The 17,115-nt window shown below is 34.5% G+C and overlaps 1 protein-coding gene across 1 annotated transcript; it reads left to right on the top strand.

Moving 5' to 3' along the window:
• The first annotated feature begins 99 nt into the window (after positions 1–99).
• Positions 100–16,915, top strand: LOC106169176 (uncharacterized). Its single transcript, XM_013548597.2, has 13 exons — positions 100–257; positions 731–929; positions 2,097–2,266; positions 2,610–2,791; positions 3,137–3,264; positions 3,514–3,580; positions 5,157–5,218; positions 5,358–5,450; positions 5,636–5,768; positions 6,190–6,357; positions 6,581–6,861; positions 8,663–8,854; positions 14,081–16,915. Exons 2-13 carry the CDS (start codon positions 780–782, stop codon positions 14,282–14,284), a joined length of 1,830 nt encoding a protein of 609 aa, XP_013404051.1. The 5' UTR covers positions 100–257; positions 731–779; the 3' UTR covers positions 14,285–16,915.
• The last annotated feature ends 200 nt before the right edge of the window (positions 16,916–17,115 follow it).

Here is a 17,115-nt window from a genome sequence, read left to right as displayed (position 1 = left end):
GCAAATCAAAATTTTCGTATGAAAGGATAACGATTTCCGGTATCCTCCACGGCATAGTCTCTTTTCAGACTACATGCAACACAAACTATAATGAAAACTGTTTTCATTGGTAGATAGAAAGCTTTCGAAAATGAGTCTTTATCGAGGAGAGGCACTTCCTTAGATATGTTTGCAAATGGCTGCCGCGAAGTTATGTAGGAAACTCTATTGATAGTAAATAAAACAAGATGTAGAGTTTTGCATTATTTGAAAACAAGGTAAAACCATTTTACACATATATGCATTAAGATGTGTTTGGTGTTTGTATTAAATAAATATACATTTTTTGGTATTAAAGTTTCAGTGCTGTTTAATTAAGTTAAATTGTTTAGGAAAAATCCACGCTGTAGGACTCCAATTTATCAAATTATGATCAATGATATGTACTAGAATATGCATGTGTTAAAGCATGAAAGATATAGGTGCATGTCCACCAAGCATGTCCACTAAGATGCGAGAGCTGTCAGATCTTTGTCTTACCTCTCACCTCTTCAAAATGTACTAGTACAATGAACACTCACTGCTGAATAGCCAAGCAGTTCTGTCGTCAACAGCGCTGTGAATAAGGTACAGTTGATACTTTATTTAATATTAAATGAACATTAATTTCTGACTCCATGCAAATGTTTATATATATAAACAAAACATTCACATATTTTAACTCAACTGTTTTATTTCCTTTTTTTTTTAGTTTTTTATAATACCCCACCTCCCAAATAATTGTGTGAAAGAGCAAAACAATGGGTGAGCTTGGGTTTACAGAAGATCAGATGAAGGTCATTGATGATATCTTCATGATGTTTGACACAGACAGAACAGGTGAATTAACACCTCTCCAATTACAGTCCATGCATCAAGAAATTCGGATGGGAGGAATAAGTTTTCCACAGGTAATAAATGTTATTTTGAATGGAATTGTATTTTGTAGAGGCTGGCACTTTATTTTGATAAATAAATGTATAAAAAATCTGATTCAAATATTGTGCCAAATATAATGCTGGAGATTTCAGAAATACTATAAAATGCTTCTTTTAAGGCCACCAGTAGTAGGGTAAACTACGCCTAAAATCATGTTTTTTAGTTTTTTGTGTGTTTATATTAATCAACAAAGTATCTAACGTTGGATATAATAATTTTTTTGAATTTGCACTGCAAAATGTGTCTTTTGATGAGTTTTTCAACCGACAAGCGGTTTCAGGTATATCTCCCTATCTAAGCAACCGATCGTTACGAAAATTGCACAAATTGTTGTTAAAAATGTGAACTACTGTCTGATACCAGGGATGTTGGAAATTGTTTGTTTGAAAGTTATCGTCTTTTGAAGTGAATAACCCATTGAAATATAGGGTAATTTAACGTAAAAGACGATAAAATCAAAAGTAAATAGTTTAAGACAATTCCCTGGTACCCGATTGAAGTGCTTTCAACCAGCTTTATGAGGCCGTTTGAATCACTTGAATAGCTGTCTTGGTTATAGAGAAAATCCCAAATCCGAAAACGACATTTTTCCCCCCAAATTGCCGCTATAGCGTCATGCGTTGGACACTGCACTTAATCTCTGTCTTTAATTGGCCTTTTGGGAAGTATGTTTTAATTTCTTTTAAAAACTTATAAGCCCAGGGCATTGTTTCTATGCTTTTGGTCAATTTATATCTGTTTTTTAACTCTTCATATGATATCTATATTTCACAATAAAAACATTGTGAACAACTCATAGAAATATAATATATTCTGTTTTACCACAAAAACGGCAGTTACAGCTATTATTCTGATATATGAGCTTGTCTTCAGACCATGTGACCTCCATTGATAGCTATACTCTGTTATAATCTCTTAAGAGATTTTAACAAAAAACCAAACTTTTTAGAAAAAAACCAGGGACTAACTTTGAATGTAAAAATGGATTCATTAACCATTGGTTAGTATGGGAAAATTGTTGTTTACTCCAGGAAAATTCATTTTTTGGCCAAAACGAAGAGTTATTATCCCTTTAATAAGAGATACAAGATCACTGTTTTTATGCTATGTGATATTGCATCAGGCATATTTTTTATTAGGTTTTAGCCTCTATCAAGTATGTATGTGCCAGTGCCACTGTAGACCCAAGTGAGATGTATGATGTACTACTGGAGATGGACAGGAGATACTACCTGGTACAAGAACTAAGGTGGGAGTTCGCCATGTTGGACAGGCAGCAAAGAGATACTATTACAGAGGAACAGGCAAAGTAAGCATATGAAATTGTACAGGTTGATATAGATTTTTTGGAATTAAATTAATTTAAATGACACCTGATCCTGAGTTATGCAAAGGGATGTCTTTCAGTTGCCTACTAGAAGCTTGAGATAAATGTAATAGTCATATACAATAGTATGTAACAATATGCCTTTGAAATACAAGTCACATAATGTGAAGTCATTTACACTATTGCCTTTTTTTTGTCACTGATAAAGTCGTTTTTCCTGAAAGATTTAGAGCATTTCTGTGAAGTTGAACTTTATGTTTGATATCTGTTTTTTAAAAAATGTGTTTATTTTTCAAAATTCCCTTTAATGATAATAATTTTACAGATGGTTTATGCAGTCTATTCATGGCAAAAGTTTTTCTAGAAGAAAATGGGACAAATTTATCAAAACAAGACCTGTGCCTGGGAGCGGGGTTAGTTTTGCAGAGATAGAGGTGGAGTTATGTAACATTCCAAACAGACTTGAAGTGGAGATAGAGCTGAAAGAAGAAGAAAAAGATATGGAAGGTGAGGGTTATTTTGGTGACTTTGGTGTAAATGCAGTTTAAAGGAAATAAGTGAATTTTTTGTTAATTTTTTTTTTTAAGAAGGGGGCTACAAAATTTTGTAAACAGTTTTCCTCCATTTTTCGAAAGGAAAGTTATTGACATTAGATAAACCTGGTATGTGCATCCCAGAAATCCATATATAAGCATGTTTGTATTAGAACTAATGTTTTAGTGGTTTGCACATTTCATTATATTATATTATATGATCTAATATTGGTGGAAAAACACATTAGATATAACGTGTGGATGGAAAATGTGAAACAGTTATGATCTTTTATTTTATTGTCATTTATTTTTATTTTAGAACAAATGAAGAAGAAATTGGAGAGGGAAAGACTGCAGAGAGAAGAGGAAGAAAGATTGAGGAAAGAAAAAGAAGAGCAAAAGAAGAGGAGACTGGAGGAACAGGCCAAGAGGAAAAAGTTGGAAGAGGTACAGTGTCATGTATTGTTTATGCAACTATATGTATCTTTAAAAAGTATCCTAGGTATTAAAGATAGAAATAAAATGTGATAGGTACAATAATTTAGAACTAGGTAATGATTCATTAACCAGTTAACACCTTTTTTTGTTATTAATTAAGCATTTAGCAAATTGTAACATGAAAATTTAATTAATCATTTTAATTAATCAACATTGATGTTGATATAAATTGACGAATTGTTATAAATTTTTGTTCAGGAAGAAAGGCTCCGTAGACAAAAGGAGGAAGATGAGTTGAGAAAGAAAAGGTTACTGGAAGAAGAAAGTAAGTTTTCTTGATTTAGTTGGGATGGATAGATAACATTCTATGGTGACGTAAGTGTTTTTCACCAAATTTTACCTCTATGTTGAAAAGTAATTGCTTTTACTTTTATTATTATTATTATTATTATTATTATTATTTGTTTCTCACTATTAGACCAAAAGCTCTCCAGTTGTGCTGTCAACTGACAACTTAATTCATCTGTATTTGGACATTTATATAATTGCCAGTTTGTTGGTGTTTTGCTTGAGGATATTATCAGTTTCACATGTATGCCATGTCTGGGTGCAATAAGCCTATAACAATTATTAACATTATATAATATAACATAATGTAAAAGCACCATGATCCTCATAGTTGTGATAATTAGTTAATTTGTCGGGGGTCTTTATTCTTTAAACAGCAATGAAACATTGAATGTGTATTGTTTTGGTGTGTGGCTATAGCAAACCATACCTTATATGCTGCTTTAGACCTAGAACCTGCTTTGCCGCCACCCACTGACACTTCTGAGAACTCGCTAAATTCTCATCAACAACCTACTAATAAACCCAAGCCTGGAAATACTAACATAATCGAGTGTGAACCTACTAACAATTCTATAGACTCTGATTCCTATAGCATGGATCAGAGCAGTGATCAGGAGCATGAAGTTAAGATGGAAGGATTGGTGGAGGAAACACTTATTACAGGAGAAGGTGATGTCTGTAGCTGTAGTCTTGTGTGCCATTGGTTTGTTGTGAGTTACTAATTTGCGACTATCAAAAATGTAGGTTCACAAATGGAAGGGCAAATGATAACTAGCCAGTGTATTTCACACTTGGTTTTTTTGTCAAGAATGTAATATTATGTATAATCATTATATATATTTACTTCTTCAGTTTGGCAATTTATTTAGGCCATGTCCTCTCTACACCATGCCTCCTGGATTATCAATGACTATATGCATTCTTTCTCTCCCAATTAATAAATGCCCTTTTAAGTGTTTAGATTAGCTTACTATTAACCAAAACATGTATATTTCCTTTGAGTATGTCTTTCCTTTTTTTCTCCTTATTTCTCTCCCATTGCAAAAATACTAATGTAGTGTCAAACACAAATGGTCCTCATATGCTTTCAGGTTGCTGTGAATCTTAGGTTCATATATATCTTATACTGTTTGTTGCATCACCCAAATCCTTTCCACAAGCTTGAACCCTGCTATGTGTTTTGATGAAACAATAGGTTACATGTCGATACGTCCCTGCACAGTTACTCCCCCGCACCGGTACATCCCCGCACCAATACTTCCCCACACTGATACTCCCCCACAATTACAGATATACTGAGTGGGAGTATCGGTGCGGGGGAGTATTTGTGCGGGGATGTACTGGTGCGGGGATCTATCGGTGTGGGGTCGTATCGATGCGCATAATGCAAAAAATTACTAAGGGGGAGTATCAGTGTGGGGGAGTATCGACATAACCCCAAACAATACATTAAATGGATACTTTGTAACTAATTTTTAAACTTCATTTGTTTTCATGTTATTCTGTAGTAATTTTATTCAGTGAACAGTTCTATTTCTTGACGTTTTTAGGACAAGAACAGGAGAGGAATAAGAAAGCTGAAGAAGAAGATGAAGAACTCAAAAGACGACAGGTCAGTTAGAGAGGATTATTGTAAAACATGTTTAATTTGCACTTGTTCTGGCAATTCCACCACAATTTTTCAAGAAAATATTGACAGCGCAGATTGGTTGTAATTTTAACTAGAGTTTTGTATATTTATAATTGTAAAGGAGGAAGAGGAGGAGGCTAGGAGATTGAGAGAACATGAAGAAAGGATGAGGTTGCAGCAGAAGGAGTCTCAAGATTCAGAATCTAAAGCCAAGGTAAACAAACCATATTTAATGCAAAAAGGTGAGCAGATACTTTAAAAGCAGAGGTAATGTAAACATTTAGAACTTTATTTGAAATACTGGAACCCCTGTATTTATAATGTCTGCATGGATTAAAGTGATGACAGTGAACTATGCCTTTTTGTCAGACAGTTCTTACACTCCTTTTTTATCATTAGGAGGCTAAACAACGTGAAAAAGAAGCAGAAGAAGAAATAAACAAAGCCAGACAGAAGAGAGAGAATGCAAAAGATGACAAGGCAAGAAAAGAAGCAGAGGAGTTGGAGAAAGAGGCACAGAGAAGGAAAGATGGTAGGAACTTACAAAATTGTTTTAAGTATCCTATAGTTAATAAGTGAGGAAAGTTAAAAAGGAGATAAAAATGAAAAATACTGTGATGCTTATAACAGAAGCATTTTTTTCTTGTTTCAAACAATTTTGAGAAAATGAAATATCATGCATCAGGAGCATACTTGTGAAAGTTTGGCAGTGAGAATGTATTAAATGTTTTAAGTGAAATGAGTGCAATTTTGTTTTTATAGTACAGCTAACACATTCATTGTGCACAGTTGACCTTTTCATATAGCTGTAGATATTCAACTAATGTTCAAGTCAAGCTGAGCTATTAAACAAGTTTTGAAAATTGCTCAATTTAGATAAAACTGTTATTTTAAAATTTTGACTTAGGATGATTGTTAAGATGTTATGATAAATTGTGTTTAACCACTTTCAGATGAAAGGAACAAAAGAATAAGGTTGACACTTAAGGCTGCCATCAGTTCAAGGGATCGCACCAAAATTGAACCAGCTGTTAAAGAATTTGAGAAGGCAAAACTCTCGGATGATGATGAAGATCTTCCTAAGGCTCGAAGAATTTTGGAGGAGTTGGATGCAAGAGATGGTAAGTGTATGCGAAGGCATATGATTGTTTTAAGTTTATATTTATGATATATTATTTATATAATGATGACTATAATCTTGAAAATTATTATGGGTCATGCATTTTATATGGTTATCCTTTTAAAGCATAAGAAATGTGTCATTTTAAATTATAGGTATGAATCTACCTTGTGGACACTTTATTAAACATTGTCATTACTCACATATTTTTTAAATGGTTGCAGGTCTTAGAAATGCCATGGTAAAACGTAACCTAGAAGGACTGGAGAAAGCTATCAACAATGTCAAAAGGAAAGGCTTTGAGGTGGCACTGGCTCCAGAAATGGCAGAAGCAAATAAACTCCTTTTACAGCTACGTAGATTGGAGAGGATCCGTGCAGAAATCTTACAGCTGAAACAGTCCACAGTGGCAGAAATCAGAAGTTATTCCAGCCCTCCTACAGTTGTCCATACAGTCATGATAGGCACATTCCTCCTGCATGGTCATACAGAGAAAGAAACTAAGGTAGGCTGTTTGATTCATGTTTGGGATTTGGAAAACATTGTTTTTATTTCCTCAGCAGCATTACTGTGAAAGATGAAGCCAAATATTTCAAGACTGTTAATGAAAGAATATTTCCCATTATTTCAGAGACAGCACTCTGTTCAATCTAACTATCTATCTATCTATCTATCTATCTATCAAAACACACACACACACACACACACACACACACACACACACACACACACACACACACACACACACACACACACACACACACACACACACACACACACACACACACACACACACACACACACACACTACATAGATATACTTCTGTGTGATTATGCAACAGTATGACTTTTTTCTTGTGGTGTACAGTAATCTTGGCAGGGTACATGATGACTGTATGTTTACCAAACAAATACAGTTGAGTCACATAATCAGAAATGATGGCTTTATCTCAATGTAAATAGAATGGCCTCAGTTAAAAGAATTATCTTTTTGTAAGCAGGCTAAAAATGTGTAATAATGTCTTGCTATTTTTCTTTGTTAACAGTCTCTTCACTTATGTTATAGATAAAGAAGCTAGGATAACTTGATTTTACTGATGTCCACAAATTAACATCACAACTTAAATTGAATGATTGTTCCATGTTATGGAGGTTATGATTATTTCATGACAAGATTTTATTGCTAATGTGTGCGAAATATATTTACAAGTGGTATTAGGAATTAAAAACATAATTCAGGTTGTAATTTGAAAGTGAAAATAGTCAGTTGATATGTATTGATGTTGCCAGCCAGACTCATGCCATTGACGTACTGCTGATTTGACATCTGTCCATGTGAATTAATGTACATGTTCAAATAGAGTTTCAAGTACAGTGCTTACCACTAACCTAGTGTCAGGAAGTACTTGATTGACATGGAATAAAAAATAGTGCGATATCTAACACAGCTGAATCACCATCCCTTACTTATCTTTTAAATGATATTTGTAGTGCAACCATAGGAGCTGTTTTTATATTTTGTACATGTAAACATGTTTTCTCTGTATTTGATAATAAGTTTTTCTATTTCTCTTCTGGTCATGTGGTTAACTGTTGTTTTTTCATGCCATGCTTAATCCACATCCACTCTTTTCTTAAGTATATCTCCTGCCAATGTTATTAGACTTGTTTGAAATTAAATTCTAAATTTGTTTATAGTTGCTGTTGCTTTGTCATGGCTACGTATAATGTAATAAACTTGGTTAAGTAGACAGAAATTGAGGACAGAAGGAAAAAGCTATAGTATAAGCAAGTTCAAACTTCATTGCCCCTTTTTAGTGCATATGAATTGAATGAAAATTTAGCATATAAAGAATGTTTTGCTTTGACAGCAGCTTGATTCATTAAATAACTGGGTCCAACAAAGAGAAAAATTTACACATTTTGTACTCTGATATTTTAAGGAATTCAAGAAAAACAGTCAAGTTAAACCTTGGGTGGGTATAGAAAGCCCCCCCCCCCCAAACTGGCAGACCATATTAAACATGCTTGCAGCTGGAATTACTGAATAACACAGCTTACAAGTAGTTTAATATATAGTTTGAAAGGAATGTTTTATTTTAATGCCAGGTTTATTTATAAGAAAAGTCAAAAAAAGAAGCTAAACGTATTTCAAGTAATGTTATTAGAAGTCATGATGAGGACTTAGCATTGCAACTCAGACAACATGTACTACACATCATTCAGTACTTGTGAATAACAGTTCAACATTATGGCAGGCATCACTACTTTTTAAAATTATATTACAACTATCTTAATATTTACAGATCTGGAAAAACGTCCAAGCTCTGGTTGGAAAGACGGGAAAAGATGGTCTTAAGCGCCGTTGTCTGGAGTATGATCCTGACAAGTTGGCCAACAATATGCAGATTGCCAAGAGGGCCAAGGAGCTGATGAAGCAACATGAGCTGGATGAAGTTAGGGATGTGTCTGCAGGGGCTGCAACTTTTTATGTATGGGTAAGAAAAAATACATAATTGGCGATGTGATGCGAGGAGATAGAGAAGTGAGAGAGACATAGAGCTCCATTCTGGACAGCACATGTCCAGAACTGGGCAAGGTTCATGAATATTTGCCTTCTTTTTTTTTCATTGATGTAAGCTGTCTCCTTATCTTGGAAGGTTTACATGTAAAACTCTGTGGCATTAAGAGTGCTTGGACTGTGTAGGGGCAGAGTTACAAGGTTCTGGAATTTGTAGATTTGACACACTGCAGACCAGGAAAGGCCTTGTAGGTAAAAAAAAGGGATACACTTTCACTAAAAATCCATCTAAAACCATACAAAATGTTTGCAGTAGTCTAATAGACATTGAATATGATTAAAATGGATAGAATTTTATGTTTTGCTCTGTGGTTTTCATTATGGTTTTAAAAGATTCTTTTGAACCATGAAAAAAGGTTCTTATTTTTTCTTGGAGCTGAAATTATATCAATAATTTACATTCTAAACAGTTGAAGAGATATTTAGTTGTAAAAACATTTGTGCAGGTTTGCATAGGGTCATGATCAGTGAGCAAGATACTAGAACAAAAGTCCTCAGTTACGTTTTTTATAGCCTGGATTGGGGTGAAAATGGTAACCCCTTGGTTGCACAGCAATGTTACTATATTTACATTGTTTTATTTAAGTCCCTAGACGTAGTAAATCTAGCAGGAATTACATAAGAGGGGTGGATTCATTTGGAAATTGAAGATTTTGTTTATTCTTTTCTAATGTACAAAAAGCCCCGCATCCACTTTTAAAGGGCCTTTTTATCACATTTAGATATGTTTGACAGCCCATTATCAGGTATTCTATGACAAAAAAGTAAGAAATATCCTCGTATGTAATTACTTCAGTCAACAGAGTAAAGTTCTTTTTTTTTTCGCGGGAGGTTATTCGACTCACTGAAATGTAAACAAACATTGAAATTCTTAAAACTGTCCTAGCTAATAATTTTGTGTCAAGTGTTTTGGTATTAAACCATTTGGTGCTTGTGTAAGTAAAAGAGTACCGTTACTAATGACCCTCATACTTTACTATTGAACTCATGTACACAGTCAAACAGTAAGCTATCATTTGATGCCAATTGCTAGACTGTCCATACACATAACACACTATTACTTACACTAGTAGAAAGACTATGTTATCATAGCAAGGTATCTGTTACAACTCAGTTCCTTTTTACTATATTTGTAATATATACATGTATAAACACACATACACACACACTGCTAATAGCTACTGCTGTCACAATGTGAGTGTGAACTCTGATAAACTTTTTTGCAATGACACCTGGAACAATACCTAGTCAAAAGCAGCATGGCCATGACTTTAGTTTGATGAACAAGAATAGTATATAATTCAGATTCAGTAGACCAAAATGTCTGGTATTATGTAAGAAAAGAGACTATCCCCTTTGGGCTGTCTGATCGTAAGCTCACCATGAGTGTCAGTTAAGATTTGGATTCCCTTCTTTTCCTTTTTCAGTTCGAACTTTAAAAACATGTTTGCCCTATATTATGGGTTGTTTTAGTTGTATATTAATGTACATTTTACACCAAGATTTTTTATAATCTTAATAAAATCATTATGTTAAATTATCTCAGAGGCTACATTACATGTAGAATTAAATTGGAAGTAATAGATCAGTAAGTTTTTAGGCTCACACTTACATCTTAGCAAAATTAATCTTTTTCCACCTTCTATGGTAAGTGTGTTGTATACTAACTTCATCTAAGTGATTCCTGTTGAGATTGATAGTGGGAACTAAATGATAGAAATAACTTAAATGAAGATTTTTAAATTTTATATAAATAATTAAAAAGGTTTCTTTAAATGTGTAATTTATATCAGTACATTGTATTGCCCTCTGACTTTAAAATGCCACATTGTGATCAGTGGTGGCAGCTGTGGATCCCTGCAGTGGGTGTGGCTAGAGAATGGAAGTATCCACTGGAATGAACATCAGGGGGTTAACCTTCATGCTTGAACTTTCTATTTGATCACTTAAAGAAGCTTGGGTTTCTCTTCATTTCCAGTACTGGCTCCTCTGTAGTTTGTTTGCACTCTTATACATAGCTGAAGATCTATTTTTAAATTGGCACATTTTTGCTCCGATTTATCTAGTCAGGAAGATATGAGAGATTTCCCCCTCCCCCTCATCTGTCTAACTCATAAGATGTTGCTGTGGAAAATATGACTCAGCTTATGATGAACCACTATTCCATTTTTTGCCTTTTTTGTGTATTTGTGGTTAACCACAAATGGGACTCTTAGACATTCCGTACAAATTGAAGCAATCAGATTTAATTTCATCAAGATCTTATTTCAGTCATTTTGAACCTCCTTGACAAACTGAGCTGAAAACCTGCCTTCTGACTCTCCTGATGGCTAGCTAGGGGATTTAGAAAGGCTTAGAAATGCATACAGCAAATTCTGAGAGATACTGGTTAGATTAAAGGCAGGTGAAATGGAATGTGCCCACAGCTTTTTTGTAACACTCTAATATCGTATTATCTGATTAAAGATTTTCAATTGAAAGAGGTTGTTATCCATAGTGTTCAGAGACCAAAGCTTGACAAAATTCTTAGGTATTATCCACATTGCTCTAGTAGTAAGAGGTGCATCTGCAACCTTTTGTGTTAATCATTTCCTTCAGTTGCATAGTTATTTTCTAGAATATGCTGTTATCAGTAACCTGGGCAATAGATTTTTCTCATGTCACAAATCTTATTAGAATTTCCCAAATTGGACCAGACTTTTCTGCAACATGTTGCTCGTGCAAAATCTCCACAGATTAGAAAAAAAAAGTTATTGCATCAGTATACTTTTTCATCATACCTTCATCATACTGGCAGATTTTAGAGCAATTTTCCGCATTTTTCAGCATATTGGACCTTTGTGATTAAAAAAAAAACATTTTTACAAGGAGCCCATTATAGAGATGAGGAATAAAGGGTACCGGAGGAGACGAGAATTAGTTAAAGTTGTGCCGGAAGTGTGATGTCATGTGACGTAAAGTGGTGTTAGAAGCGAAGCTGAGTGATCATTTTAAGCTGGAGGTGAACGGGAGAGAAGACATGTAGTCAGAGGAAAAAGCAGTTTTCCAAACAACTTGGTAAGATAACATTTTTTCTTAATGCATTTTAGGCAGAGAATACTTGTACTTAAAATGACCACTCAGCTTCACTTCTAACACCACTACATGTCACTTCTGGGCACAATCAGTTTCCTCCGGTACCCTTTATTCAAAGGAATAAAACTTACAGTGACCATGGCTACAAGAGTGGTAAACAACTTACTTTTTGACTGACTTGTTACCTGAATAGTGATCAGAATGCTTTATTAATGATTGCCAGGTGAAGATAAGCAAATTGCATGTCAGTAATTATAAGAAAAATATTTTATGTACACATTTCCAACTGACTGGACCATAAATTTAAAAGTATATTTTAAGTAGAAAAACAATTATTGACCGGGTAGCATAAATCTCTTTATTGTTGTCGGTAGGTTATTACTGTAATGTAACTGACAAGCACAACCTCTGTTTATAGAATTTAATGTATAAATACATACATATCAGGTATATATCTATAGCAGGTACCATCGCTGGCAAAATACAGAAATCCACCATCCTTTTTAAATACTACAGAGAAAAAAAATTGAGCACAAAAGGAAAACATATTGCCCAATATCTTTATACAAAAGACTATATCTTTGATTCACTTTATATAAGGTGTCAGGTGTACAGGGTATTCCTACAGTGGCTTAGAATTAAATTACATCCAATCAGATAGGAGGCCATTTGTCCTCTTTCTGTTTTTTCCAAAAGAAAATGCAAGAAAGAGCAACACAGTCTTCTCTCAGTCAAAAAAAAAAATAATAATAATAATAAGATAGAATTCCTGTGTGTGCTTAAATATTTGTGGTTCTGTGAGCAAAACAATTTTATTGATTTGCTTGAGTAACTAGACCTTCTTGGTTGAATGTAAACATCACTGCTGATCATGGACTAAACAGCTGATCGCAGGAGTTAGTCTGGGTTAGTTTACTTCAGGCAGGGGAGTGGGACAGGGCTCAAGTGTGAACAATCAAATGCTGCAGTTGATTGAACATATTGAGATTGAGCTCATTTTCACATTGTTTTTAGTGCATGCTCACACATCTATACAGAACCAGAAAATCAATCTCTAGGGCAACTACTACAGGATAATATACGTGTATGTTTTTTCGCTTTTGACCAGTCATAGATTATCATGACTTCACAATCAGTTATTCTCTTTTTGTCCTGAAGAGTTGTTTTCAGGGTCTTCCGGTTGGGTTAGTTTTGGTAGATTTGTTGCCTAGGTATGAGAACATCCAACAGAACCATGGTTTTCTAACTTTCAAACCAAAACCCAATTCCCAGATTATTTTTTATTACTTTCTTTTTTTACAAATTTGCTTTAAAAATGTCAGTAAGATGATGTTATTTTTGAAATCTTTAAAAACCAAATAACAAAAGGGAATGATACGGCTCTGTCACTGCAGTTATGTAATGGTATCATCATGAGCTGGTAAGTACCCACTTGAGACACTGTTGGATGTGGCACCTTGATAAACTAAGAGTGCTTTTTGTTTGGTTAGATTTGTTTATCGTCTCCAGGTATTACTCATGGACTAGATTGACATATGGTCAGTTTGACTGATAGGTTGTGTGTATAGTGTATATGTGTGATTGGCACCTGGCATAGGTTGTATTATACTAAAGAATTGTAGTGTTGGTCAATTTAAATATGATGTTGAAATGTCAGGATCATGTTTCTGCCAAGCATACTTTCATAGATGTACAGCTCTTGGGGATAAGTGAAATCTGATCTTTTTGACAGTACTGGTATTTTTCTTTTCCACTAGTAACAAATTGAAATAAAAATTGTTTTTGTCTAATATGATATTAATTATAATAAATGCTGAAAATATCTCAAATGAAAATCCAAATCTTTATACCAATATAGGGAAATAAAGTGAAGATTTCAAACTTCAAACTATGAGTAATTTATTTGATCAAATTGTTTTTTGTTTTTTTTTTATGTGAATATAAACCCAGGAAAATGAAATTAATTTAGAAGAAAACCATATTAGTATCAAACTTCATATCTAATTTAGTTGTATTTAGGAAATATTGATGAAAATTTTAAAGCCCATTTCAACCATATTTTATTCAGGGTTTGAGCATGATAGAGGAGGCAGAGGCCCGCATCGAAGCCAGAAAGTATGAGGCGGAGAATCCAGCCCCAGAACCTAGCAGTGGGTCCCGTGGAGCGAGTCCTACAGGGGCTGGAGGTCGCAGCAAGTCCAAGTCTCCTGCAAGAAAAGAATTATCACTTAAAACCTCTGTTATGCATGGCAAAATTAAGGTTGTTATGTGACAAAATTGCATGAGTTGATTGTGAAATGGCTCTTGGATGTAATTTTTATTATTTTCCTTTTGACCAGATTTATATTAAATTTTAATAATTGAGAATGACAGGTTTTAGTCTGGTTTTGGTGAGGTAGATTTTATTATCTAATTGGATTATATTACCTCCACCTAGGAGGTTTTGTTTTTGCCTTTGTTTGTTAAAGGTATTCTTTGCATGTTTGTCCCAAGGTCACATTTTCTAAGTCTGCATAGCTACTTTTCTTTCTGAATCAATGATTCAAGAGAAGGAGAAATTGCTCGTTTTTTAAAGAAAATTTGATTTGGCAGGATAATCCTGGATAGGATACCCTGAACAGCCAACCCAAAAAGTTATAGATGGATTTTGATAGATTTTCAGGATAGTTCAGAATTCTGCTGATTGGGATTCACTAATTAAAGGATTTATAATCATGAGAATTGAGCTGCCTCGATAGAGGTTTGCACTTTCTCAGTGCTTTTGTAGTTATTTTTGTCTATTCATTTTTTAAAAATTAAATTCAGCAGTTTCTGTTGTTATATTAAGTAGTGAGTATAATGATTTATCATAGATATTACAATATTGTCATATAAATAATTGGACATTCATTATTGTTTTAGTGAAAAAGTGTGAGGGATGCTTACAATACAAACACAGCACCTCAGTCCCTATAGTATCTCTGTATTCCATACTGTAAACTGACAATTTGTTATCTAAGTATGGCAGACTGTTCTGAAAAAAACTTAAATCAACCACATTGTCCAAAGATATTACATACAATGTAGTTCTTCCATTTGAAAGAATTCTCATTAGAGAGACACATTTTCAAGAAAAGGCTATTTGTTCATAAGCCAGCGACTCTCCAAAGAGGTCGTTATGTTCCTTTCACTGCATTTATCTGCGAACTCTATTAGTGCTATTGAGAATGTCTGTATGTTTTACCTCCCCCAAAACGGCTACCTAGCTGCTGTGGGGCCAATATTCAGTACTGTCTGGACCCCCGTAAAGTTAATAGTGAATCCGAGTGAAAGTGTGTGAGATTGAATAAAAATTACAGTTAATTATTGAAAGATAAGGTCAGGGAAAGTAAGTTCATGGGAGTTCTCCGTAGTGGTAGCATTGCAATACGAGTGGGGTAGGTGGGATGGAGAATACCTTCTACGGAAAATAAACCGACAAGACAGGCAAACTAGGCAAATAGGTTACCGTTCTCATTCTCTTCTTCCTAATATGTGAACGACCTGTTAATATTAGGGCTACTGTGAAGATTCGGATTTCGTCTTGTCTGGGCCTTTGAAGGTGCATTTTAGAGTTGGTAATTTTCAAATGGGACCATATCGAAAAATCAACCGGTAACTGCCAGTGTCACACGATAAAAATAACCCCCAGACAGACATTGCAAAGATGATCGACAGTTTTTTAATAATTTACACACATTGGAAACGATGTTGATGACACATTAGCTTGTGAGGTTTGTCACTTTTTAAGTATTGTCGAGAAGGGTATGTCAATTATCGAACAATGCTAGTGGAGGTTTGAGTTAAATATCGGCTTCTGGAAATTGGGTTTGCGTGTAGGAAAGTACTATGGGGAATATGTGAGTAAAATGTTGGTTTTGGAGATTGGATGAGTACATTTGATGGGTGACTGCATATCACCTTGCTATTGATCTCTCACTGTGAGTCGTTAACCAAAAAAAAAAAAAAAAAAAAAAGATTGTATTACGCATCAAAATGGTTCGAGAATGATTCAGATTTACTTGTGGCGATTTAAAACAAAGAAGCTTTATTCATTAATTATTCCACGTTGGAAATCCGTCCAAAAGTACAATCGACCAACCATAAACTAAAGAAAGTGCCAGTGCATTTTGTTTTTATGTTGCTAACATGAACATTTTGAAGGAGGTATTAATCACATATCCATTCGGGTGAGGAGCATCGTTGTTTTAGGTGCTGGAAGTACTAGCTCAATTTCAGCACACTGTTAGAGATGAGAGTTTTTCAGGACACGAATGTCGCAATTTTATTTTGATTTTTATTTGGGCTATTGTCATTTGACAACTTTTCCCGCCAACATGTTATCGTTGTGAAATTGTTCTTATGAGGAGTGGCAGGATAAATTTAGAAAAGTTAAGATTGTCCTTTTTGCAACTGTATACTTTAATTTTGTGCTAATGCTTGTTCACATCAGAAAGGTATTTATCTGCCGTTTAGGACTGTACGGTAAATATTTGTTTTTCCTAACTGAATAAACACCGAGATACTTAATTACGGAGGTATATTCTCTATCTGATGATGGCATTTTGAGCAATGTTTGAAAGCGGTCAAATTCTTTGGTTACTTTAATGATTGACCGGTTTTGTTACAGCATATCCCAGGTGTTACGGGGATCAGTCCTGTTGACTTAGTCAAAGATCATCAGCAATTGACTAAGTGACTTTCTTGCAATGATAAATATGACCTGCATAGAAAGTGGACAGAATAAATAGTTTTGCGGTTAGCTTACAATTTGGGCACACGTGGACTGAGTAAATATCATTTACGTCATGGCAGGCCCATGACTTCATACCTTCTAACTATACCGAATGGTATATATAATAAATCTTTTGATTGACTTTATTTACCTGCAAAGCGTTGTTGTTATTTTGTTGTTATGATTGTCAACATCTCTGATTGCCGACTTTATGACTTGCCTCAGGAAAAAGTAACGGTCATTGTCCACCCTTCCGACGATCCACTGCCCGGAGACCAGCTGAAGTCGGCCTGACCACTGCTTCGATGACTTATAATGTTGTTCTTAAAGGGATGTATTATATGAAAGTG

The sequence above is a fragment of the Lingula anatina genome, chromosome 1, assembly GCF_051362555.1.
Source record: "Lingula anatina isolate TDL-2025a chromosome 1, LinAna3.0, whole genome shotgun sequence".
Classification (NCBI taxonomy): domain Eukaryota; kingdom Metazoa; phylum Brachiopoda; class Lingulata; order Lingulida; family Lingulidae; genus Lingula; species Lingula anatina.
The sequence above is the reverse complement of the archived record's forward strand: the minus strand, read 5'-3'. Positions and strand labels throughout refer to the sequence as shown.

Coding starts and splice junctions, on each gene's coding strand:
- LOC106169176 (XM_013548597.2), top strand. CDS start 780: ATGGGTGAGCTTGGGTTTACAGAAGATCAGATGAAGGTCATTGATGAT. Junction 930..2,096: donor GAGGAATAAGTTTTCCACAG/GTAATAAATGTT, acceptor ATTTTTTATTAG/GTTTTAGCCTCTATCAAGTA. Junction 5,451..5,635: donor ATTCAGAATCTAAAGCCAAG/GTAAACAAACCA, acceptor TTTTATCATTAG/GAGGCTAAACAACGTGAAAA.